A 14666-nucleotide genomic window follows, 5' to 3' on the forward strand; every position below is an offset into this window, starting at 1 on the left:
ACTGTCGCCATCCCTGCCATCGCCATTGATCCCGCCGTCGCCAGGAATGGCGACGGCAGGGATGGCGATGGCGGCAGTGGCGATGGCAGGGATGACGACAGTGGCAATGGTGATGGCAGGGATGGCGACGGTGGCAATTGTGATGGCAGGGATGGCGACGGCGGCAATGGCAGCAGTGAGGATGGTGACGTCAGGGATGGTGACGGTTGCAATGGTGACGGTGGGGATGGCAACAGTGGCAATGGCGACGGTGGTGATGATGATGGTGGCAGGGGTGACGATGGCAGGTGGTGGCGATGGCGGGGATGGTGATGGCGGCAATGGCGGCGGAAGGGATGGAGTTTTGTTTGGGCACACTGCGATGATGGGAGCCAATGGGAAAGAAGAACAGGCCTGGGCTAGGAGGGTTGTCAGTGTCAGTGAGGTGTCTGCAGCCCTTGGCAGGTCATGCAGTGGTGTTGAGGGTCGCCGTACAGAAAGACATTGGACAGTTTTGCTTTCATTTTTACAAAGTTCACCAGTAGCAATAAGGCATTTATCATCTTTTCTGTCTCACATATTGCAGGTTGGAATGCCGCACGTGGCTGTCGCTATCGCACATACAAGAACGAAGCAAATATTTGCTTCTATAATAAGAGCATTACTATTATTACTATTTGAACTACTGTGTTCTTTGTGGCTTGAAGGAATGCTATACCGTTGACATGACAAACTCGACTTTGTTCGGGTCGAGTTTCTTTCACGTTCGTCAACCCTACCAAATTGCTGTTGTTTAAGAGAAAAAGACGGTTGTGCTGGAATTGCGAGCAGCGCGCTGGCAAGAAATCGGTTAGCATCGCTCCAGGGCGGCACCTCGTCTGGGCCAGGTGTCGCGGCTGGTATGCACTTTCGCAAGCTGGCCAGCAGCCACAATTGCAAAGCCATTGCCTCTTCAGTTTCATCAAAACAAAATCGTTAACAACAATACGAAAAAATTCCGTGCGTAACTGTCCGAACTTGAAGTTATGGGTGCGGCGAATCCGTACGAACATCCACTCTTGCTGCCCACACCTAAGGGTGTTTCAGCGGGCGTAAATTAAGTATGAAAGCGCACGGAAGGGCTTGCGCTTTTAAGCGCACACTTCCTGCATTGGGTTCCTCCACACACTTGTTGTTGTTGTTGTTGTTGTTGTTGGTGGTGGTGGTGGTAGTGGTGTTACAGCGTGGGAGGCTTCTAGGCCTATTGAACACACTTCGATTGTCATATTTAGGATTGAACATCATACAGCACCATCCACCATTACCACACTGTACTGCGCCATACGAACTGCAAGTCCAAGGCGGTTGATTCTGCTTTTCAGATCTCTCCTCGTCATATCACGCGTCGCCACCAATCCAACGTGCGACTCTCGGTTCATCAACTCTTGACCTCAACTCCGCATCTCAGCAGCTAGCCATGATCATGCTCCCGATGATTTCGGGGAAGTCTATCCCAGGATCTTAAACCGCAAATTGCAGTATTGTCTCCAGGGGTTGGGGTTGGGGTTGGGGGTGGGGGTTGGGGGTTGTGGTGGTTACAGTGGGCTCCAGACTCGTGAAGAGTAGAGCCAGCGGGCCAGCGGGCCGTGCACTGCACCTAAGGTGATCAGGGCAAGCAAAACACCCACTGGGAAAACTGCCAATAGGCTCACCAATTGGTGAAACGCATCGGACCTCCACCAGAAGGCCCACCAGCAAAAACCGACAGGAACTTGCACGTTGTTACTAGATGAGGCCTGTGCCCCAAAAGCTCCCAAATAAAAGAAACCCAAATAAAGAAGCGTGATACAGGTGATAGCGAATGTAGGAGCTGACCGCTGAAAGGGCCTCTCGAGTGCTGGCGGTCGCGCTTAGCGCGTATTTGTAGAGGTTATGTGTGCCGAGCTGGGTACCATGTACTACAGCGAATGGTCCATCGGTGGCCGGTCCCGTGAACATGACAACTTGCCTGGCACAATTCGCAAGAAGGGGTGATGTGGCCCACAGGAATCAAGTGCTTGCTTAAGACAGGCAAAGTTCTTCTTCCGTCTTTTGAAATACAGCCTTACAAGTTTCTTCACTGATTTCATTGAATATCATTACACACGCTTCCTTTCTCATAAAGACGACGTCCGTGAGTACATCGTGTATGTGCTTTGTGACACATAAGCTTGCAGCCATCATCATTAACGCACTGTAAGTATCGGGAGCTCTTGAGGTGTCCACACGCACCACACATTCTTGAACATTCATCACAATGGGGCGCGGGCGTGTCGTCATGGCATATACACGAGGTTCCCACACATATGCCTGCATTCCATGGTTGATGAGCCATGTTGATGAGCCCATCGTTGATGAGCCCATCGTTGATGAGCCAATGTTGATGAACCCATCGACATTCCACGTTTCACAAACCATTACGGCTCCCAAAGTTTCTACCCCCCCTGCCCGACATGACATGCAGCAGCGGTCCATCATTAACCAGCGGAGAACAGCGAGGGTGTGCGGCTCGCTGGTGCATCCCTTGCCTGCCTCAAACCTGCCTCAAGCGCACAACCAAAAACAACGCAATCGCGGCACGCCGAGCCAAAGGACACCTGACAGCAGATAAGCAACCACCCAGGTAGTCTAGCCCAAGTCAAGGTGTCGTACGCATCTTACGCATGAAGTGTAAGACTATACGTTACTACCCCGCTGTTTTTATGAGGAATCATCATACGTTACAAAGGGTATCTGCAAGCAAATGAAATAAGTCTTCCTTCGGTAGGTATCGGCCGGGTGGAGGCTCCAGCTACCGGGAGGCAATCCACTAGGCCGCTGTCTCCCCGACTCGCCAGCACAGCTCCCGCGAATCGATAGCCCCTCCCTCCCCGTCTCTCCCCCCCATCCTCTCTGCGACAAGCCTCCGGCCCCCATCCCTACTCCCTCACCCCCGCCACCCCCCACCCTCACCCTTCGACCTCCCCCCCGAAAAACCCAAGCCCTGGTTCCCCCCCAAATCTCAATACCCCATCCCTCTCTCCTCAAGAATCCCGCCTCCCGCCTCGTTTGCTCGGTCTCGGGAGGTTGTTTTGCATCTTGTTGTGTGAGCTCTTTGTGCTCTTTCTCTTTGAGGCTGTTTGGAGCTTGGTGACCTCCCCACCCCGGGATGACTCGTCGGGCTCCCGGCCACCCTGGTCCTGAACGTGTGCTTTCTGTATTTTCAGTCCGTAGGAAGAACTCCCCGGGTGCGACTTCGTTTATGTTAGGTGACTAGCAGGCCTAGAGCCCGTTTAGCTCTAGCGCTACCCCCCGGTGGGGAACGCTGCTTAGTGCCGGCCGTCGTATCTCGCGCGGTCTGATCCGGGAGCTGAATGCATGAGACCAACCAGCCGCGTGTGTCTTGCCCCAGCGCTGCGTTTCGGCCGTGAGCCCCCGGCTCTAAGCCCACAGTGTAATCAGCGTCACACATATATACAGACAGACAGACAGACAGACAGACAGACAGACAGACAGACAGACAGACAGACAGACAGACAGACAGACAGACAGACAGACAGACAGACAGACAGACAGACAGACAGACAGACAGACAGACAGACAGACAGACAGACAGACAGACAGACAGACAGACAGACAGACAGACAGACAGACAGACAGACAGACAGACGTCTGAGATATAGACAAACAGACGAACAGAACATGCTGTTGCCATCGCGTTACACATGTTCAGGAATCAAGAGTCTGCTGTTGCCACTTTACAACCCGCCGCCTTGACACGGCGGTGTCACATACTCATAAATCATCATGTTCAGCCAATAATCTACCACAAAATTGATGCGTGCTCCACAATTTCTTTCTCTTCCGCTTGCTTTCTTGGTGAGCACTCCCTAGGATCCCAGGCCACATGGACCGGCGGGATATTCGTACACTGCTTGCGTGTACGTGCGTACTACCTGCTTGATGTTGTAATTAATGTCATTCTCCCGCCGCAATGATCTCTGCAGACAAATTACTAAACCAAGAAATCGGCTAGCCCATCAATAATTACCAAGCTAGCATTCATCAGGCACCGTACTGCACGCACGCAGGCAGCTGATGACATACATGAAATGGGAGCTGTCAACCATGCATGCACAGCCAAGCCTCATTGATACCATGCGTCGTTGGATGTCAATGTGTGTCCTTCTATCTGCGTATCTCATCATCCAAGAGCAACTTTCGCACGAACTGAAATGCCGCGGATAAAGGGCGGGCGGTGATAAATCACAGCGGTTATTGTATTAGCCTGAAGCTAATTAATAACAGGCCTGGTGTTTCCTTCACAAGCTATATGTATCTGTACAAGGAGCAAATCGCACACCAAGCTAGAACAGCTTCACATACACCTCACAACGTACGTAGTCATAGCCTCTCAAAACGCAAAACCGCTGGGGCTACTGCCCGCAAGGTCCCATGAGCACACCTGTTGCAGGATAATAAATGCGAGCAGCGCCAGCTACATGTGTTGCAGCAGTCAAAATTTCCAAATCCGCAGGTGCATAAAGATTTGATATTCGATTCATGCATCTAATAGTAGCTCCGCTCGGGTGCCATGCAGGCCCCTGCTGCGGCGTACTCACAGCCGAGGAGCGAGCGCACAGGTTAACCTGTTAACGTTAACTGCCCCCGCTTGCTGTACTGTATACGGCGGCATACAGATGCGAAAGGAACCAAGCTCTACATGCGCGCTAATGCAGGATGGCCGCCCATTGGTACACAGTTTCTAGGGAATTCCATTCTTCATTGTCCTGTTATCAGGAAACCAAACGTCGGGCACCCGGTCCTAGCCGTTGAGTGCTTATTATTTGCGTTATGCGCACCAACCCCGCGCCTCCCCCACGCGTATGTGTTTTACACGCCCAAGGCCTAGCTGGCTGTCTAAAACCTAACCCTAGAAACGAGTAACGAAAGATGGCATCTATAAATCTATGGCCGTAAGCAGGTATGCATGCAACGAATGTGGGCATTCGACGCCTCGCTCATAACCAAACCTTTACTTCAGGGTTGGCTTGCACAGCGGGTAAACATGAAGCATTAATGCTCACAGCACGCACGTATCTGGCGATTTGATGATGCTTCCGGGCTCCGGAATGGGAGTCCAGGGACACGTGCGCGGCTGCTGCAAGCTCCCCGTGTAGACAAACAGTAGCACCGCCGCAGTAGTGTGCAGCCATACATCGCCGAGCACGCAGGCAACAGCCCCTGCAGGCAGCTGCCCCTGGCTCCGTTCAATCGCTCGGTTGACCATGCATGATAAGTGACCTTCTCTATCTGTTACGACCTAAGCTCCTACCCCTAGCCTGTCAGTGCAGCGGTACGCAATCTGCCGCAGCAGCCCCCATTACCAGTGTAATCCTGCTCCGACGACATACATACATTGCCCATAGCTACTTGGCATGCATGTATGTCATAGCGTCAAATTCTATGCACGGCTTGCTAGTCCTTTGTACGAGAACAATGCACCCATTCCGCAATGGCAAGAAGCAAGTAGAAGAGGAAGTACAATATTCGCTGATGCATGCGGACTTGTTGGTAAGGTGCACACCCAGCTCCTGTGCCCAAGGACAATCAATCAACCAGGAGCCCAGCCACATAAATGTATAAGACGATTTGATGTCATACGCAATCACCCTCGCGGAATGGCTGTTTTCCGCTCCTTCTCTGTACACGTCGTATTAATTCCGCCACTGATGAAGTCTCATATACGATCTGTCCATGGAAGATCGACATATGACTGTATCTCCCAGTAAGAGATGAGAGGGCGGCTTCAACGCTTCTGGAATTCAAGTACGCAATGAGCACTGCACCTGCGAGAAAGCAACCGGTGACTCGTCCTCTGTGCCCCACACCATAGTTTGGATGGTGTACCCTAGTGGTGGGCACATGTACGGCAGCGAGCCTGCCCCCTCGGGCAGCTTACGGCCGAGAACAAGGTACGACCACTGCAACAGAATGGGACTCAACAGGCCCTGAATCTTGGCGGCTTCCTTTACGTTGGCAAACGAGCCGCACACCATGACGTACGGCACCGCGGGTGGCTTGACGTTGGGATCGTAGGTGGCACTGCAGCTTTCCAGCGCGAAGGGAGTGGAGATCTGGGCACCAGCCTGCTGGGCTGCGTCCGTCAGGTTCTTCGCCATCCATTCAGCGGCGCCATCGCAGCTGACCTGCTTTCCAAACGTGTAGGTCAGGGCCCCGGATTGGTCGCGGGGTGAAATCAGGTTGATAGCCGCGCAAACTTGGCTGTAAGATATCATTGCCGCATCGGAGGTTTTGGAGCCCAACGAAGGTGACGGGGGCTGTGACAGAGGTGATGGTGATGGCGATGGCGGCGGCGGCGACGAGACTTGTGGGGATGGCGGGGATGGCTTACTGATGGGAGGGGAGGGCATGCGGCGTGGCGATGGCGGCCGGAGGCGCGGGGAGGACACCGGGCGCTTGGCAGGCGGCTGCGAGGCGGTCCGGCTGGCGGTCGTGGCGGCAGGCACTGAAGCCAACAGCCTGGCCCGGCGTCGGAATCCCAGGACCGAACACACCGCCGCATCTTTCTCTGCATCCTTGGCGCCGCCCGCTGCTGCTGCCGGTGTCACCGCAAACCTACATTAGGGGACATTCATATATGCACATGCATGAGGTCGACGACAAATGGCAGGGGGCCACTTTGCTTGCGAATAGCTGCTCGTGTGGCTGCTGGGCTGAACAGCTAGCATTCGCCACTTGACGTTGGCCAGTGGGACTGGAAGCCACGCTACCGCAGGCACGCAACTTAGTTCCACACTGGCTGAGGCACGAGATAGAGCTGATAACAAACGGCTATCCCGGCCGAACAGATATGCAAGCAGAGGGGCACGCAGCAGAAGTAACGTCCACGCCCAGCATCGCAACAACGGCAACTAGCCTTCCATGGCCTGGCTTGTACAGACACCCCGGCATTCATACGGAGTTTGTAATAAGCAAACAACGCGACTAATAATGACAAACACATGGTGGCCTCGTGGCACCGGGCCATGGGCCCGGGCCCAGCTAACCTGGGCCCCACACGGGCTGCTGGTTGTTGAACGATTAGTTGCCATCCGGACCAATATCGCCCACGACGATGCAAGTGCTCTCCGCATACAATTATCCCACAGAAGCGTATGCAATAACGGCGCAATTTGCATCGTCGCAATCAACCCACCTACAGTCCCCGGGGGCTTCGCACAGCAGCTGCTCGCCAACAAGGGAGCCCTGCTCCATGTCAGCAACGGAGGTGGTGGTTAAGCAAATGGTGGTGCCGGAGAAGGTGGAGGAATCCAGAGACAAGCCAAAGATGCGGATGGTGGCAGCGTCGATATCATCCATGCCTGCATGAAGGGCAGGCATAATGGATACATGCATGGCGAGGGCTTAAAGTGTGAGTGCGTAAAGCTGTGTAGAGTAACCACAATAATACCATATGCATGCGAGCCACGACCAGTAGCTAGCAGGGCCTAGCACGGCCAACCGTGCCATGTGCACGTGTCGCTGGGAATGCTTTCCTGTACACATCAAATGGGCCGAATGCCTGGCGGCTGTCTAGTGAGTATTGTGGTGAAATCGACCTTCCAAAAATTAGAGTCGGACCGCAGCCTCTCTTGTGGCGCAATACCGTTAGCTAGCGAGTTAGCTACTAACAAGGCTGAAGGCTGTATGTACAGGCGCACCTGCAGGGAGGGTACCGCCGTCGGTACGCTGCGGAGCCGCGTCCCAGCGCATCCAGATGCTGCCGTTGACCTCCACTTGCCGAACCCCCATCTCCACATGCTTGTGCCCACGCGAGTGTACGGCGGTGACACCTGCAGCATTGCCCGGCCGCACCAAGATACGTCAGTCAGTCCGTCCGTCCGTCAGTCAGTCAGTCCGTCAGTCAGTCAGTCCGTTAGCAAGGCATTCCTTCCTCTGCATTAAGGAACAACTTGCGTGTACACGTCCACAACGAACATTCAATGCTCCCAATATGAACGCTCCGTCGCTGCCGTGCAAGAACTAGGTGTAAGGAAAGCGTTAGGAAAGGGTTAGATTGCAGCCACATCAATCCTAACTACGCCCACCCGCCTCACGTGAGTCGTACGCACCACTTGTTTGTAAGTAGAGGCTGTCCACACCGCCTCGTAGCAGTGTCTCACAACAGGTGTCGCCAGGATCGCAGCCTCGGACCCCTACCAGGAAGCAGTACCTGCTGTCACGTTGACCGCCACCGAGGAATCTCTGCGGGACCATACAGGGTAGGCTGCTTGCTTGCGACACGGTAGGTGTGGGTAATCAGGTAATCAGGTAATCGGGTAATCGGGTAATCAGGTAACCAGGTAATCAGGTAATCAGGTAATCGGGTAATCGGGTAACCAGGTAATCAGGTAATCGGGTAATCAGGTTACCAGGTCATCAGGTTATCAGCATATGTGCATATGAGTTCCGGCTGGACGCAATGTGAGACGGCAGGCGCTGAAGGAACGCTTGACTGCTGCACACATACCAACCTTTGGATGGAAAATGGCAACTGACGGAATCGGGTTCCGCGGTCGCACGGTCACGCGTTACCTAACTGGATTTGACCGAGACCTGGCCGTTCAACAAAAACAATATCGTACGATGCATACCTTTTCAAAGCTAGCAAAGCCGAGGCTGTAGGGCGAGCAACCGCAATCGCTCGTGGTAAGCCTGTGCAAGTTGGGTACAGAGCAAGATGGGCGAAGCAGGGCCACTTGCTGAAGGGCTGAAGGCGGCTCACAGGACACCCGCCCAGGGAGCAAAGGTCGAGACTATATATAAAATAGCCCCAGCCCATCTTTTGAAATGGGCCATTGTCGGTGATAAATGTAACAGACATAACGAAGCCAAAAGGTTACAGGTCCGTTCCCAACGTCTTAGGGCTAATCCAGCCTCCAGGCGACAACGTCTCCAACCAGTCCGAGTATCGAAAAGATAGGTAGTAGGCATGACTAAGGCTTTGCCATCTCATCATAACGAGTCCCCCGACATGGCTCCTTATAGCGGTTCCGATAATTCAGGACCTATGCGACGCACCCGGTTAGGGACGTCCTCAACTCTTGGCCCCCACGAAGGGAGATGATGCGTGCGGAGACGATGTGCTTATATTCCGCTAGCAAAAAAACTGCGTGACAAAAATTATGCGTTGCAGTGAAGTTCAACAGAGTATGAGCATTCATTCCGTGGCAATGTCAAGCAGCGCTGCGGGGGATTCGGACGGAAGGCCAAAGCCAGAAGCTTTATTCCTGGATTGAGCGCGTCTTGTGCGCGCCTATCGGATGTAATCATCATTCGCGCATTAAATTAAATTCATCACGAGCTTTCAGCATACCTGATAAAGAAAGAAGCGTCAACCGACGGCAATTTGAGGTGTGCGCGGCCTTCAGAGAACACATTCTCCGTGTGGACTATGTCGTTTCAATAAGGAACCAGTTTTTCTGGGACGACTTGGCCTCAGGAACTTGGGCGGCCTTTCCGACACTCCGATAATTTTTTTGTAGCGGTTGGGCTTTTTTTATAGTTTCCAGTCTGTAAAGCTAAATGTTTACTATGATTACGCTAAGCAATAGTGCTTAAAATTGATTTAAATGGTCTTGAAGTAAGCCATCAGACTATGTAGGGTGAAAAGCGAGCCGTACGGTGTCCGGCAGCTTAGCAGCCGCAACGCATTGCTGAAATCCACGCTTACTTCAAGTGAACTCGTAATTAAGCGAAAAGTCAAACATATCACAGTTACATTGCACTGGTAAACAGACGTACTGCGGTAGGGAAGCCTAAGTGCGTGGGGCGTAGTCGGGAAAGTGAGTAGCAGGCGGGCGGCTACAACATAGTGGCCAATCAGCAAAACAGTTAGCCATCATAAATTAGAGTTGTTCAATTTACATCTCCTGATATCCAAAAGCTGTACATCAGTGTGCCGTGCCATTCTAGAAAGCAAGCGAGCCACTGCTCGTAGTGGCAGATGTTAACAGCGCATACACATCCGGTTATAAAAATGGTAACCGTGTGCTTACAGTCAGCATGATGTGCAGTGGCTTTATGCTTTTTTTACGTTATGACCTTATCGCTGGTTGCCTTCAAGCTTTTGGCTTCATCAACCCTGATTCCATGCTATCTGTTAGGGCTACTTACTGAGCGATCGCTAAACTTTCGCTTTCGTTCGGCCACCATGTGGCGATGCCCAGGTGCACAGCGCTTCATACACTCTGCCTTGGAAGGCCCAAGACTGTTCCGAGAACAAAATGGTAATGGTATCGTGCGTCAATGTATGAATGATCTTTGTCACAGTGGATCCGGAAATATAAAGCACAGCAATCAGATCATTTTAAAAATACAAAGGCCCAACAAATATCCTTAGCACGCAAAACAACCCAGGTAACCTGTGCCAACCCAGCGGCCTGTGGTCAGGGCGATGCGAACTAATTATCGATCCTGCGAGCACTACACATCTGTTTTTCCACTTTGGACCAGTAAATGGCTCAAAGTAGAACTTATCGGTCCAAACCGGCAATCGCAACCACACACTCTTCGACCAACCGCTAAGCAGCTGGTCTAGGTTTCAATCGCCTGGGTCACTTATATTTCTAAACACTCTTGGAGCCTACAGTAGCCCAAGCGATGTGAAAGCATAACTCCTAGAGACGTATGTATGCCCCGCTGGTTGGAGTTTGGCGCAAGGATAAATAGCTTTTGCGCGATGCAAGTGAGCCATGTTGCGGTTACAAAGTAATAAAGCAAAACGGTTAAGCGGTGCCCGAGAATGCTCAGGGCTCCACGAGTCATATGCTATCAAGCGCACCTGCACCAAGGCTACACATCTCGCCAGCACATGCGCCGGCAATTTCAACTCATGTGCTACCGCAGTCCACCACAGGACTAGGCATCTAGTACGGCGGTGAGCTGCCCCGGTCAGCAAGGGGCTGCCCCAGCCAGTAGGGGGCTGCCCCAGTCCACTACGCCGAAAATGTCTAGGTCTATCTGCTAATAGGCAGATCGGCACTATATACACCGGGCTAGAGCTTAAATCGTTCTCTAAAGTTGGTGAGGAAGTAAAAAACCACAAACGCACAGCCATACTTGTGAATGATTGAGTGCTACGCAATGCCTTGCGTGGTTTGTGATTGCTAAATGCAATTAACCAAAACCTCTTCAAAAGACAGCGCATGCAAGCAAAATCACATTTCATGGATGCACGCAAAGCTACCTTCTTCGCACACATACACATTTGCGTCAGGCGCAAGTCACCGGAAGCACTGGCATGCGAGTGCGTAAATAATCTGCACAGCAAGCAGCGACGTCCCCGGATCCCTTTCTTGCAACGCAGAGCCGCACACATAGTCACGATAACGAAATCAATCAATGGTCTAAAACGGCGTAATAGCGCCGTGTGATCTATGGGATTTCCGCATCAGCATGTTGCCAGCCAAGACCGCCTTAAGCTAAAGAGAACATTACCCCCATATACATTAACCTGGCCATCCTGCAACTCTTCCCAGATAGGAGGAAGCCGAGCTACCCCGGAAAAACCTTGCCATGGCCGCGGGCTTTCCTTCTGCATCATGATGCCAGGAATCTCTATTTGTGTATTCTAGTAGCACTACTGCTCGTCGTCGCCCCAACGAATACATGCACAGGGATGGACTGGATGATTCCATGACTACGCACGTTCTTGTGCCGCCTCATATCCTTTAGAGGGCACCTCGAGACGACGAGCACTGCACTTCCGAGAAAGCAACCGGTGACTCGTCCTCTGTGCCCCACACCATAGTTTGGATGGTGTACCCTAGTGGTGGGCACATGTACGGCAGCGAGCCTGCCCCCTCGGGCACCTTACGGCCGAGAACAAGGTACGACCACTGCACCAGAATGGGACTCAACAGGTCCTGAATCTTGGCGGCTTCCTTTACGTTGGCAAACGAGCCGCACGCCATGACGTACGGCACCGCGGGTGGCTTGACGTTGGGATCGTAGGTGGCACTGCAGCTTTCCAGCGCGAAGGGAGTGGAGATCTGGGCACCAGCCTGCTGGGCTGCGTCCGTCAGGTTCTTCGCCATCCATTCAGCGGCGCCATCGCAGCTGACCTGCTTTCCAAACGTGTAGGTCAGGGCCCCGGATTGGTCACGGGGTGAAATCAGGTTGATAGCCGCGCAAACTTGGCTGGGAAGCTCTACCGGCATGTCTGAGGACTTTGAACTGAAGGATGATGGCGATGGCGGCGGCGGCGACGAGACTTGTGGGGATGGCGGGGATGGCTTACTGACGGGAGGGGAGGGCATGCGGCGTGGTGATGGCGGCCGGAGGCGCGGGGAGGACACCGGGCGCTTGGCAGGCGGCTGCGAGGCGGTGCGGCTGGCGGCCGTGGCGGCAGGCACTGAAGCCAACAGCCTGGCCCGGCGATGGGATCCAAGCACCGGAATCTCAAACGTGGAAGCTGTGCCACTGTAGCTGTCAGACGACTTGACCTCTGCAGCAAGCCTGCAGGTATAGGCGATGAGACGCGTAATTAGTGAGGACATAACGCAAATAGCAGGGCACCATTCTCAGCACTGGGAAGCCGGACTAATATGTCCTGCTGTTTTGCAGACAAGGTCATCCCCTAATATATTAATAGTTAAGCCTATCCGTAACGTGCTTCAGAAGTCGCTTACATACGTCCTTCCTCATCGCTGAGGAAGCGGCCACCCTATTCGCTTATGTAGTGTTGATTAATGGACGTATTCGTCCTGCAATTTTATTTGTAGGCTTGTGACTCACTTGGAAGATGCACTGGAGTCACCTCCCAGCAGTCCTCCGCGAAACAAAGTCCGCGACGAAGCAACGCATGGTAAGCCGCCAACATTTGCAACTGCAATAGAAAGAGAATCGCATGGATTACATATTAAGAAGGTGAGAGGATTGGGCTAACAGGCCTGGTGTATCCAATTCCGCAGTGCGGAGGAAGGAGGGAGCCCACATTCCAATACTTCAAGAAATATGGAAATCTTCCAAGACCAAACTACTTGTATGAGATTTGAGTCATCGTACCTGTGAGGTACACTGCGAGCTGTAAAAGGATTGAAATTACATTAGGGGTTCGCCGCGTAGCAGACATTGTTGCCAGCTTCAAATGGACGTAACGATCAAGGATAAGAGCGTGCTCGCAATGGCAGTTGAGCTTAGGAAGGATCCAGCGCTGGAATGTTGACTTTGGGAGTTATATGCCAAACTGATATTGAACGTCTGTTAAATGTCTGCAGGAAATATATTATGCATATTATATACGCACATGCGTATTAAGAGTACGAGGCCACCCGTCACCTTCAACGGGTGTACGATGTGCGGGAAGTAGCAACGCAGCTCGGTTACACATGGGACGAGAACAGTCAACACCTGCAACATGCACTACACACTTTACACCTTATGCAAGGTTCTTGAAGTCGGCTCATAATGGTAATGATTTAGGAAGCTCGCAAGACAGCAATCCGTGTGTTACGCCGCGAACGGGCATTAAGGTATGCAGATGCCGATTGCAACGGGAGTATGCGAACGTAGCACTTTGCTTGCGGACCTCCTGACAAAACAAAAGGTTAACCTATTGCTCTGATGCTCCTTATTAATGCAAAGTTTTTACCTGCCTACAGCGCTGCAGGGTGCTACAGGGCCCTTGCGCACGCTACTGTATACAGTTACGAAGACCACCACCCCAACTCAGGTTTCAACCGGCTAAATCGATGCGCTTAAGCCGCATATCTGTTTATAGGGTTTAGGATTAGAATTGTCCGACGTGTATTATTTTCTTGTGACTGATCAAAGGCATACAGCAGATAGGGGACCGACGACTTAGGGAATCTGAGTATTGAAGCTTCGGCCGCATTTGCGGACCAGCAGTTTTATCACGATTAGGATCTGAAGGCGCAGGATGCTTAATCAGCTACGATCAAAAAAGGATTGTGAAGTACTATGGCGCTGAGATAATGAAAGGAAAATCTAAGGTTTAGAGGTAGGGTACTTGATGGTACTCAGCCGCCACCTCCGTTAGCACTGAGCTCCCTTCATCTGCACTATTCAACGGCAAACATTGATTTGCGAAATGGTCAATCTGTGACATAAAAGTGCAAAATTTCATCGGCTCGGTGAAATAGGGAGAGAGTTTTAGTCTTAAAATTCCCTATGGCCGTATTACCACATTACAGGATATTACTAAATTGTTTTTGTCAGTAAAGGTATGCAGAATGAAAAGTATCATGCGCTACCTGCCAAAAGTATCCGCCGCTGTTGAAAAAGGTTCCTTCATATATCACCAAAAGCACCGGACAAACCCCGAATTTCCTTGGGTACGATTAGCAGTAGAACACCATCCTGCACCAAACAGATCCCCTATCCAAACGAACAGCATATCGCTTGCCGACCCCACAATCAATGAATGTTGGGCTGAATGCCCAACTGCCATCGTCTCAGGCACTTCCGCCAGTTTGTCAAGAACATGTACCGATATGTGCCGTTACCGAATTCTAGGCTAGGTCACGCTGCATGCCAAAGAGGTATGTAAACGCCCATGCACGACTGACCTAAAGACTCTTCGCTTGGCGCAATGTTAGGCATTCATGACATGCTCTTTCGCCCCTAAGCTGGGGCTTTGTATTCCCATACGTAAGCCCCTGCCT

At 52.2% G+C, this 14666-nt stretch overlaps 2 protein-coding genes across 2 annotated transcripts; both read right to left on the bottom strand.

Annotated features, from left to right (window-relative positions):
- Positions 1-4390: 4390 nt before the first annotated feature.
- VOLCADRAFT_98457 (uncharacterized protein) lies at positions 4391-9203 on the bottom strand (the record flags this gene model as incomplete). Its single annotated transcript, XM_002957337.1, has 8 exons — positions 4391-4441; positions 5826-6317; positions 6555-6615; positions 7196-7361; positions 7701-7832; positions 8097-8244; positions 8634-8694; positions 9061-9203. The coding sequence occupies 8 exons, from the start codon at positions 9201-9203 to the stop codon at positions 4391-4393; spliced, it is 1254 nt and encodes a 417-aa protein (XP_002957383.1).
- Positions 9204-11423: 2220 nt separating this feature from the next.
- On the bottom strand, positions 11424-13114 carry VOLCADRAFT_107646 (uncharacterized protein; the record flags this gene model as incomplete). Its single annotated transcript, XM_002957338.1, has 3 exons — positions 11424-12498; positions 12778-12868; positions 13048-13114. 3 exons carry the CDS (start codon positions 13112-13114, stop codon positions 11712-11714), a joined length of 945 nt encoding a protein of 314 aa, XP_002957384.1. The 3' UTR covers positions 11424-11711.
- Positions 13115-14666: the final 1552 nt, after the last annotated feature.

This window comes from Volvox carteri (genome assembly GCF_000143455.1).
Source record: "Volvox carteri f. nagariensis unplaced genomic scaffold VOLCAscaffold_72, whole genome shotgun sequence".
Taxonomy (NCBI): Eukaryota; Viridiplantae; Chlorophyta; class Chlorophyceae; order Chlamydomonadales; family Volvocaceae; genus Volvox; species Volvox carteri.